This window comes from Dioscorea cayenensis, chromosome 7 (assembly GCF_009730915.1).
Source record: "Dioscorea cayenensis subsp. rotundata cultivar TDr96_F1 chromosome 7, TDr96_F1_v2_PseudoChromosome.rev07_lg8_w22 25.fasta, whole genome shotgun sequence".
Taxonomy (NCBI): domain Eukaryota; kingdom Viridiplantae; phylum Streptophyta; class Magnoliopsida; order Dioscoreales; family Dioscoreaceae; genus Dioscorea; species Dioscorea cayenensis.
In genome coordinates, this window is record NC_052477.1 from 1655670 (window position 1) to 1667666 (window position 11997).

The 11997-nt window shown below is 36.8% G+C and overlaps 2 protein-coding genes and 1 pseudogene across 3 annotated transcripts; 2 read left to right on the forward strand and 1 right to left on the reverse strand.

Moving 5' to 3' along the window:
- The first annotated feature begins 610 nt into the window (after positions 1–610).
- On the forward strand, positions 611–3694 carry LOC120265520 (putative S-adenosyl-L-methionine-dependent methyltransferase MAV_4444). 2 transcript variants are annotated; one of them, XM_039273456.1, is made up of 7 exons: positions 611–796; positions 876–1021; positions 1107–1227; positions 2041–2165; positions 2805–2933; positions 3020–3187; positions 3358–3694. In XM_039273456.1, exons 1-7 carry the CDS (start codon positions 622–624, stop codon positions 3427–3429), a joined length of 936 nt encoding a protein of 311 aa, XP_039129390.1. In that variant the 5' UTR covers positions 611–621; the 3' UTR covers positions 3430–3694. The 2 variants fall into 2 exon arrangements, with proteins under 2 accessions (XP_039129390.1, XP_039129391.1); XM_039273457.1 differs by having other exon boundaries at positions 3023–3187.
- A 1441-nt stretch (positions 3695–5135) lies between these two features.
- LOC120264897 (blue-light photoreceptor PHR2) lies at positions 5136–8093 on the forward strand. Its single transcript, XM_039272786.1, is given in 5 exon segments — positions 5136–6131; positions 7209–7247; positions 7249–7436; positions 7543–7641; positions 7746–8093. Coding segments are annotated over 5 exon segments (1368 nt in total). The 5' UTR covers positions 5136–5174; the 3' UTR covers positions 7831–8093.
- Positions 8094–8264: 171 nt separating this feature from the next.
- LOC120264898 lies at positions 8265–11534 on the reverse strand (annotated as a pseudogene).
- Between the last annotated feature and the right edge of the window lie 463 nt (positions 11535–11997).

Here is an 11997-nt window from a genome sequence, read left to right on the forward strand (position 1 = left end):
TATTATTATTATTGTCATATTTTATAAAAAAAATTGTAATTATCAACTACTGTTTAATCTATTTGTATCGGTCCCTTTATAAAGTGCTTGTCTCACTAAAAAAACCATGGGTTTGAATTATAGCTCACAAGGTGGAAAGTACAAATGTTGAAAAGCTCAACTCCTGATGTGTGCCATCCTTGCACTAACTTGTTCAATTTTTTTTTTTAAAAAATATATATATATATATAATTCATGATATAAACTATTGAGAAAACAATCCCCTATCTCTTACCCAGTTTTAAAAAATTATGATTTTATCCCTTATTTTTAGTTTTTATTATAATTTGGTCATCAGAACATAGGTGATCGCATGTAATATATTACATGTCATATTTTGTTTAGAGCTGGCATCTGATCTGACATATACCACATGTATTACCAATGTATATTTGTGTGATCAAAATTTTTTTTAGAAAGCAGGGACGTGTTATAATAAAGATTAAAAATATAAGATAAAATTATAATGTTTTAAAATTAGACAAATCAACTTAAATAGATGAAAAATTAAGGGACCATTTTGATTGTAAACTATTTATATGATAAACCCTCTTTTCTCTTTCGAACAAAGCTCGCTACCAAATGGACATTGTCCATCAATGGCCGCTCTCCATCTCATTGAATCCCAGAAAGCAAGCAAGACCCACAACAATGGCATCCCTCTCCCACCTCGCCAATGGCAATCACCACCCCGACCCTCTCCTCCACTCCGCTCTCCGTTCCGCATCTCTTCGCTTCCACGAATCCCATCGTTCAGGTTCACTCCAATCTCTAATCATCCACTCATTTTCTTATCAACCTTGCATTCACTCATCCATGGCGTTCCCACTCCCCAGCCCCTCTCTTCCTTGACCCCTACTGCGGCTGCTTCCTCTCTCCGGATACCGCACCACCTTCTGCTTCAACGCCCTATCGTTTGGCCACGAAGTTCATCGATGATGAGTTGATGAATAGGATGATGAGCGACGATGAGCTTAGGCAGGTAGTTTGATTCATTGAGGAAGCTTTGTGAGTGTGTGTTTATGGTGGTTTGATATTGAATCATTTGAGTTTCTTATGCTCCATAGGTTGTCTTGTTCACAGATGGGATGGATACTCGTCCTTTTAGGTTAAATTGGCCGAGATCTTCTGCCATTTATGATGTTTCTCCTGGGAGTGTCTTCCAATTTGCTTCTCAGAGACTTAAAGGTGTGCGCTTTGACCTTAACTTCAATAAATTCCTGAACTTCACCTTTTTACTTTTGTAGATTGGTATGATGTAGTGGCATTATTGCTTCTTATAATCATGAGAATTAGCGAGTCATAGGTGTTGGTTTATATATATATATATATATATATGTGCTCAATTATATGAGGCTTCTGTGCATTTGAATGGTTGATCATTTGCTTTAGTTATTTAGATTGTCTGTATGATCAAGGGGTTTGTTGGTATGTATAAGAAAAAGGGCCGTGTTTTGCCATGGATGAAGATACTTGCTTTGGGTAAATGGTTTTACAAGTTTGGTTTTGGTTGTTTAGAGTTAGCTTGAATTTAAGGTCTGTGAATTAGTACCTAGGGGTTTGGAAAAGTTCTTTTTGATGGATACTTAATGGTAGGAAGTGGGCGCTTATCTGGTAAATGTAGCAACAAGTGTAGGAACACTGTGAATTATATATGATATTCATTTTGGAAAGATGCAAAGCTGTAAATGGAAATGTTCTGAATGCATTTCTGGTGGAGGTGTTTGTTAATTCAAAGGTTCCAGTTACTGTGGAAATTATTTTTAATTGAAATGGCAATGAATCAACAGCCGAAGGAGAGCATTCACAAATAAATAAAACAAGATTGTTTGATCATATCATTGTTAAGGCTTTCTCGAGATATCATGTACCAATTTCTAGGCCTTTTCATTCTCTGATGCTTTATTGTGTTTATCTTTGTGTAGCTCAAGCACATTTCTATTGTGAATCATTCCAAATTAGCTGCTCTATCTTAATTTTATTTATCCCAAAATTTGTTAGATGTTGGAGCTAAGATATCAAGGACCTGCATGCTGCTTCACGTTCCTTCAGAGTCCTCAAATATACAGGAACGCTTATGTGAGAAAGGCTTTAATGGAAACAGGCCAAGCATTTGGGCTCTTCAGGTGATTGGCTGATTGCTCTTCCATCTTGCTCTATCCTTGGAAAGCTTTTACTTAAATTTCCAACAATTATCTTAATGCAGTGTTTAGGCATTTTTGAAAAGTCTAGATCATTTTGAACTAATTATTTGCTAAGCCCTAGCATCTTTCATAACAGAATCAGACAAGGTATTAACACTGTTTTCTTTGTACTCTTTCCTGGTTGACTGATAGCATTGCTCATGGATTGTTCTCTTCTGTGAAATGTCAAATAGCATTTCATATCTTCACCATTATATGTCTCCTGAAACTAAATTTTAGATTCTGGTAAACATGAACAATATTTTTTGTTCTTGAGTTGGGTTTCTTTTAGTTTTTCTCATTTCTCCTGTGACTTGCTGTCGCTTTTTTTCCCTGTTGTTTTGTTCTGCTTTATGATTAGAAATTTTTTGCATCCCACAGCAATACAGGTTGATTTAGATTGTCCTTTATGGTCATTGAATTGGAGTTCTTGTTGTATTTCAAATAGCTAGTTCTTAAAAAGGCTATGCCACTCCAGATTGCCTCTGCTCCATTGACTTGCTAAACATTAATGGACAGTAGAAGCAGGCGCAGGTGCTCATAAAGTGATCGATTGGCTAAGTTTATCTGATTTCATTGCAGGGGCTGCCACTAATGACATCAGCAAGTTTCAATGACCTGCTTTTCCTTGTTAGTTGCTTGGCCATGAAAAGCAGCATTTTCTTGGGAGAACTGCCTGGTTGGTTATTAGGGACTGAATTCGGAAACATGGTTTGTTCATTAATCTATTGCTTAATAAAATTCCTTTTCTTTCTATGTTCTTCATGATTTTCCTTTCTCCCTCTGTGTTCTTCAAGCAGGCTGCCACTCGGAAGTGGATGGAGAGTCTTTTCATGAGTCATGGCTTTCAAGTGAGCATAGTCAGCTACGCCGAGGTTGCAAGAAAGCTGCACCTAGAACCTCCAACTGAAAATTTATGCAGTGCTCTTTTTGTTGCCGAACAGCTGCGATTTTCTGATGCGCAGGTGAGACTACCTAATTAAATTTGACATAATGTTCATAATATTGGCTCAAATTTTCCACTTCAAAAATATATCTCCATGTCACTCTTGAACTTGGCTGTCATGATCATGCATTTGCAGATTGTTCAAAATACGAAATTGTTACTTAGTTGTAATCCTTTCTGTTTGTGCAGATGGAGAGATGGAGGTCAGAATTCGACAGACTAGAGGATGAAGGAGACGAAGAAGGATTCGAGGAACTATAGTATAATATTATTATTCAAAGATAAGTTCTCCGGCTCTTAATTTATTTTGTGTCATATATGTGAAACTATAGCATGACTGCCATGACTGACAATTCCAAGTTACTTGTCCTATTTTATTTATACACTTTCAATGCTTCATTTAGTTAGTTATTGAGGGCACAATTTGACTAGAAAATTGGCCCCTGATGTTTAATTTATGAAAGTAGATGTATTTATCTTTAGATCCAAATTATATCATCTTTGTCAGTAAATGTTATGTTTGATATCTCCGTCCAGTTTTTGTGTTTTCTTTTCCGGGAGCTTATTTATGTTTATACCCTCATAAATAATATAATTACATGTTATTTTTTTCAATAAATAAAGATTTATATATATATATTATATGCAAGTTTAATTTTTCTCTAATAGGTATGTATGTTGCATAGATATTCAAACGACTTCAGTAAATAGAGGAAAGCTTTGAATTTTCATTTAAAATTTAAATATTTATATATATAAAATTTAGAAAAAGGGAAAATTTGCACAGTTGTATGTATTCATTCATTCCCATATGTGTATATATATACACAGATAATACGTATATGTATACATGCTATGTAATAATAACAGTAGTATTGTTTATTTTTGACCATACAAGTATGTCTACACAACAACTTCAGCATTTTTGGGAAGAATAAATATGATTTTTATAAAGGCATAGACATAATGTATGTATGTGTTAATGTGTGTATATATATAATTTATTTTAAATTTTTTTATATTAATTTATAATTATAATTTTTATTATGCTTAAATAATTGTCTCATGATAAAGGGTTAGTGCCTTTGTGGCTACACCCAAACGATAAGCAAATTTTGTTTTTGTTTTTTTTCCCTTAGTAATATATATATACGTATAATTTTTACAATAGTCTACACATATAAATATACAATTTATTTTTTTATTTTTATATTCTCTTGTAAACATAAAAAAAATATTTTTTTATACTCTATATAAATGATATATATAAATAAATAAAGGACCAGTTTATTAGGGACTTCCGTAGAGATGTACCTATATCAACAGTTGGATTTGAATTCAACGGTTGCAGATCATCTGTGAAATAACTTGTGCTCGTCAAACAATACAATCAACAGTGAAATAAAAACAGTTGTATAATTGTTGTATAAATTGTGCGAAATTTATTTGCATCACGACTTTTCGATCGTCATCTCAATAGTAATCCTTCAATCACTACTATCCAATCTAATTTGCACCTCTGGTGCTTGAATTAATATTTCAACCCACCTTTCACTGTCAATAATACAAATATAAAGGATTTAGTGTTAACAGAGGTTATTGTCTATTTGTTATATACTTTTATAATCACTGTTATTCCTTTATATACATTTTTACCAAAAAAATTTAATAATTTTTTTTTCTTCACTCATTTTACATAACAAAAAAGAAAAATACTACAGATCTTGATAAAATTTTAAAAATAAATAAATAAAAATATTTTATTACATCATATTAGAAAATTTACCCACTCCAACTCCCTTATTAAAATAAAAAATCTTTATATTTCATTACAATGATATATCCATTTCCATGCAAATTCCAAATTTTATTCCCTTCAAAATAAATAAATAAAAATAAAAATAAAAATAAAAATAATAAAAATAAATCCGAAGGGGTTTGGTGGCAAACACCTCGTGTTCCATGACTCCATCTTCATCTTCATCTTCATCTCTTCGTCACCAACCATGGCTTCCTCCTCATCCTCATCCATGGATCTCCAAACCCTAGAACAAGAAGAACAACAACAACAACAACCCCAAACTCTCCAATCTCCTCCCATCGCTTCTCTCTCCCTCTCCCTCTCCCCTCTCCTCCTTCTCCCCTCTTCCAAACCCTCTCTCTCTCCCTTCTCCTCCCTCAAGCTCCCTTCCCAACTCTCCTCCGTCTCTCTCCACCTCTCCTCCTTCTCTCTCTCTTCCAAACCCTTCTCCTCCTCCTCATCCTCATCCTCCTCCATTTCCACTCTCCGCTCCCCTCTCCCTCTCCTCCCTCGCCGCTCCTCCGACCCCTCCCACCCCGTCGCCGGCCGCCGCTGCTCCATCGTATGGTTCCGCTGCGACCTCCGCATCCACGACAACGACGCCCTCACCTCCGCCTCCAACGACTCGCTCTCCATTCTCCCAATCTACCTCTTCGACCCTCGCGACTTCGGCAAATCCTCCTCCGGCTTCGACCGCACTGGCCCTTACCGCGCTGCCTTCCTCCGCGACTCCGTCGCTGACCTCCGCCGCTCTCTCCAATCTCGTGGCTCCGACCTCGTCGTCCGCGTTGGCCGCCCTGAAACCATCCTCCCCGAGCTCGCCCGCGCTGTTGGCGCCGATGCTGTCTACGCACATCGTGAGGTCTCCAACGATGAGGTCCGCACTGAGGAGAAGGTCGAGAAGGTGATGCAGGATGAGGGGGTGGAGATGAAGCTTTTCTGGGGGAGCACTCTCTACCACATTGATGATTTGCCGTTCGAGCTGGATCAGATGCCTCTCAACTATGGAGGTTTTACTGAGCGTGTGCGTGGCTTATCTGTGAGGAAGACGATTGAGGCTTTGGATCAAATCAAGGGTTTGCCTTCCAGAGGTGATGTTGATCCTGGGGAAATCCCTAGCTTGACGGAGCTCGGCCTCAATCCACCGCCTGTCATTGCTCAGGTTCTGTTCTTCAACTCTTTTTTTTTTTTATCTCTGTTTGAGATTGAAGGTTTTTAGTATCCATTTCTGGATAATTAGGAATACATAGATGCTCTTATCATTTGATCTTTCTTAAAATTTCTGTTTTCTTTGTGAAAGTTCTTGCCTTTGATTGTGTTGAATGCATTGTGGATATAATGTAGATTGCCATATGGATTAGCAAGGCATTGGTTCACTAGGGCTTATATATGCAATGTGGATTATTGATTGAGTCTTGCTGCATTTCCCTCATACTATGTGACAAGAGGCTGGTGAGGATTTTCAGATTGCATTGTTGCATTTGTTTGAAAGATCGAAGGTGTTGCATGCCTATGGATGTTGTCAATGAGATGAAAAATTTGCATATGAGAATAACAAAGTGTAATGATTTCTGTAAAAAGGCTTCTTGCAACTCATGACTAAATTCACAGAAGATACACTTTAGATCGTTGATGTCAGTTCAAATTTTGGCAAGTTTCTTGTTTGCCTCTTTCAAAAAGGTTTCACTTTTAATTAACCATGCAGTGCATCACCAAATCCACAAAAAGAGACTTTTTGATTTTGTGGGTTCAGCTTCTTGATGTGGCTTTTATAATTTGGCTTGCTAAACACAAACATTTAACAGTTACTAATGTACTTAATGAAATCTTTAACGGGACATCACTGATTTGCCCTTTTCAGACATTACTTTGAGTGATGGGTCTTTTGAGCTGATTCACGAATTACTTAGTAATTAAGTATTCTCTTTCTAAGGAATGGATACTTTCTTTTGTGCTAATGCTTGCTTCAAAGACGCACAAAGAGAGTGACAAGAATGAAGGAAAGGTATAGTCCCCAAATGGGTGATTTTAGTATCTGCATATTAAGAAAAAGAGGGTTGATCCCGCTAAAATTATAAATGCTGACACTCTGTTAAACATATTACTTTCACCATGATTAAATGGCGTTAATGTGAGATATTTGTGCTTCTGTATGTTTTATCTCCTAATATGAATAGCTCGTCATCTACGTATTGTTGTATTACTTGCTTGATGCAATGAGAAATTTCATTTCCCTCAGGATGGAAAACCTGTTAATGCTACTCTAGTAGGCGGTGAAATCTGAAGCATTGCAAAAGCTTAAAACATTTGCTGCTGAATGCCATGCACAACCGAAAAAGGGACACACAGATAGCGCCCAAGACAGCATCTATGGTGCTAATTTCTCATGCAAAATCTCACCATGGTTAGCAATGGGATGCCTATCTCCACGTTCCATGTTTGATGAATTGAAGAAAAGTGCTACCAGGTTTGTGATGCTTACATTGTGAAATACTTCATTTATCATGTTGAGAATGTTCTGGAAGAAAACTTTTGAATTGTGATATAAATAGGTGTGCTTTTTCTATTTCTAGAACAATGTCCATGGCCTCAAAACCAAAGAATGGCACTGGTACAGATGATACTGGCATGAACTGGTTATTGTTTGAATTGCTCTGGAGGGATTTCTTCAGGTACTTATTTTCCCTACTAGCACAAAACCAATTCAAATTTTATCTATTTGCATAACAAGATAAAGAAACTCATATTTGGTAATTAATGGTTAACAAATTTTCAGGTTCATCACTAGAAAGTACAGCTCCAAGAAGAGAAAGCTTGAACCAAGTGCTCCGGCCACCGCCTGCACTGGCGCGCTTGCTTAAACTCATGCCACTGTCGATGAGTATTGGTATATCAACTTGATAATTCCAACCCATTTTGGCCCAATGCATCTTTTGTTCTTTTTTCCTAAGTATTACAATCAATCGGTTTTGGTTTGCCGACTCATTGCTGTGTTTTTTTCCGATCCAGAAACTCTCTTGAGTGAACCTTCCCCAATTTGTTTCTATGTTCTTGCACTTGATCAAAGTGCCCCAATGGGATTAGCTTTTTTTAATCAGGTCGACATAAATTTCGGATTTCCGACTATGTACTTTGTATCCATTTCTTACCAGCGAAGATGTATGGTTTCTATGATACAACACTGATGATGGTTTTGATTTTGGATCTTTTTCCCTTGATAGATCCATTATCCTGCATACATTCACCTGGGAAATGCAATTTGTATGTCTCAAAATATAATAAAAATAAAAAACAGAGACCCTTGTTTTTATTCTTCTTCAATTGTTTCATGTTAGTTACCAAATCATCCTTATAGGAGTATAATATTTTCAAAATTAAAAGTAAATAAATAGACAAGTCTCAGTTCTTGAAGAACCAAATATGGGATCTCCTGCTATTGTCCTGATTGCAGAGCAAATTTACATGGCCGAGTTCTGATGGTGCATTCGTGTTCGCCCTCGTCTCCACCCGCATCGAAAACCTCCATTCCGCCCATGCATCTTAACACTGGAATTATCAACATTAGACGACAATGAAGCTTCATTTGGCATTTGGGGACACCAGTGCTTTGTACTCCTCTCATCGAGCCACCTTATAATGTCCGTGAACACCACTTCTATGTTATCATCTGGCTCGCCGGAGGTCAGACCATGCCACATCCCCGGGTAGAGCTTCATTGTCTTATCAATGCTCCCCGCGTGCACGTGCAATGCCCTGCTTATCTCTGGATCAGTCACCGTATCGGCTTCACCATGCAGTACAAAAGAATGGCAACCTCACCTGCAAATATACCTTATCATCAATCAAATGCATTTGTTTTATGGAAACCCACACTATGAGTACCTCGCTAAGACTGTCTTCGAGGTCCATGCTGGTCCTAAGTAACTCCAAGGCAGTCTTTAGCCGGGGCTTATCCTGGTATATCAGTTTGTTGCTCCGAATCTGCGCATTGTCTTCAATTCAATGAGTTTCAAGTAAACCGATACTACTGAATAGTCATGTCATTGTATTACTACGATAAGCACAACCTTCTCACGCTTGACAGGATCTTTGAAAGCGGAGTCAATTACATCTTTCGTCGGGAACTATCTTCCACTTGGGGATGATCTCCTCCACCCTCGTCAACAAGTTCACCACCACCGGATGTGGCTTAACTTTCTCCGATATCTGAACCATTAGAAATCAATTAACATACACCACCGTCGAGGAGATCATACAGTAACATGAGTTTTACCTTGCACATTGGCGCGACGAGGACCGCACCATCCCAAAAGGTTGGGTCCTTCCGATGTAGGCGAAGTGCGACGGCACCTCCCATGGACTCACCATACAAAAATCTACACTTGTCTCTAAACTCCTCATGCCCTGCCGGTCCATCAATGTGAACATCATAAATGCTAATAAAAAAACTCCATCAAGATCATAGCTTCAAAGAACTTTAGATAAACATCAGCTTCATACATCAATAATACCACATACCACATATTGATTTGAAGAAACGGTCACAGTCAGCAACGATGTGATCGAACTTCTTAATGTAGCACCGAGCACCCATCGATCTCCCGTGACCCTCATAATCAATCCCAAACACACCATAGCCGGCGACGGCCAACCTCATCCCGCACCCTGCCCATCATCATCATCATCATCTGATCACCCATCAAACGGTCACAATTAACCACATTCTACACATAATTAGTATAATAAAAGTGCCACCCACCAACCTACCAACTAATTAGCATACCTCAACAGGGACCCATGATAAATAAAATATAATGGCCATCATAAAGTCAGGCCACAATGTGGGTCATGTCCTTCCAGAGGTAGTTATAACAAACCCAACTTAACTAGTGGCTCTAAACACCGTAAGCTATCTTAGGTCGATAATCATACTTATTGTTGGCCTAATGAACTTTCCTCGAGCAATGTCAAACAGCTAATGTCAAAGTGAAAGAGACACTCAAAATATAGTTACTAATTTCTTCCGAATAAAAACAATTTGAAATAGTAATAGATAAATACATACATATCGGTTATCCAAAAAGTGTTCAGTAAAAACTTTACATAATGTTATGTTTGAACTCAGATTAACGCATCTTTTGGTCTTTCATAGATCAAAGTGAAAGAGAAGAATTTATGTAGCCGACCCCAAATAGTTGGGACTAACGGCTAATTATTGTTGTTGATGTTATATGCATATCGGATTTAAAAGGTACTTTGTTCCCGAAATTTCGTTGTTGCATGTAACAACAATCCATGGTACACATGTAAGTAAATACAGATCAGTTTTTGATAATTAATCTACGATAAAGAAAAAGGGAAGTTAACATAGTCCATAAGTTTCACTTGAAAAATATCGTATATTTGACAAGCAAGGACAATCAACGAGAGAAATGTGGACCATACAAAGGGAAAACTCTTGCAGAATGGCAAGTGCACCACAGCCTCTGAGAGAATACTTACATAGTTGTAAAATGTAATGTGATATGAGAACATCATGGACCGCATTGCAGTGCGATACACCGATGAATTCGAGTTCTTTAATTGATTTAAAGTGATAGAAATGATATACACCTTATAAGGATAAAAGCAGCAGTATATTTCAAATAACTCTTTTCATGAATTCCAAATGTACTTTCAAGTTAAGGAAGTGCAAAAATGTCCTAAAATTGATCACTTTCAACCACTTCCAAAACCACTTCCAAAACCATTTCCAATTGCTTTGAAAGCATGGCATGGATTTCAAAGAAAATGAAAGTTGCAATAACTCCCCAACTTCCCCCCTTTTTTCAACCATGCATCAAAACCACACTTTTTAATCCAATTCTTCAACAAAGAGGAAATGAAAAAGGTAGCCATCTTTATACTTTTTCCCCCTTTTTCTAATTTTGTAATTCCTTTTCTCTATTACCTACCCATCCATACAAAGAGAGTTGAAACTTATCACCACACACAAAGAACAAAATCATAAGTTAAAAGAAAAAAAAAAAAAATTTAAACACTTACCTCTCATGAAGCCACTGCATTCCATGCCATACCCTGCAACCAAAAGAACAAAAAAAGAAGAAGAAGAAGAAGAAAACTCAACACTAAACCAAAAAGTAAAAAGGGAAAAATAAATGGAGAAAGAGAGGAGAATAACCATGGCAAAGAAAGACAAGAGCTTTAGGGGGTGAAAGCAAAGGAAGCCATCTACAAGTGAAGAGTTCAACTCCCCTTTGGTTCCTTATGTACTCCTGCCATAAACCCCATAAAACAAAACACTCATTCAATCTATTAAACTATCAATAACCTCAACACTTGTTTGTATTTAAAAAATAAAAAATAAAAAAGCTCACCTCTTGATAATCCACCTCCATGCTTGCCATACTTCAAACTTCAAAGACACAAGAAGAAGAAGAAGAAGAAGAAGAAGAATGAGCTGAAACTCCAAAAGAGAGAGAGAAAAATACAGGAGAAGTGTGAAGGTGGTAAGACAGGTGTCATGAGCACACTAAAAGATAGTGTGTAAGCACTCTGTGCTTTGCTTGTGTATGTCTCTATTTATATATTTATATATATGTCATCAATGCCAAGAAGATTGAATATAGATATAGATAGATAGATATATATATATATATATATAAATGATATTGTTTTATGATGTAACTTGGTAATGTGAGTGCAGGCAACCTACCAATGAAGATACTTTCTTTACATGTTGGAGCTAAGAAGAGTTAATGGTAGTTGAGATGCCATCAAAGGTGGAACAAAGAGATTACCTACTTAAAATGATTTATATATCTTGTTGTAGATATACATATATATATATATATATATAGCATAATATAAATTTTTATAAATATATATTCTGTTTATTCTTTTATCCATAAAATAACATCTTATTATTCAATTTGCATAGTTTTTTTTTTATTATTATTATTATAAATGTGGAAGGCAATCAGGCATCAACTTGTGCTCCAAAGCATTGGGGGGAATTCAAATTTTGA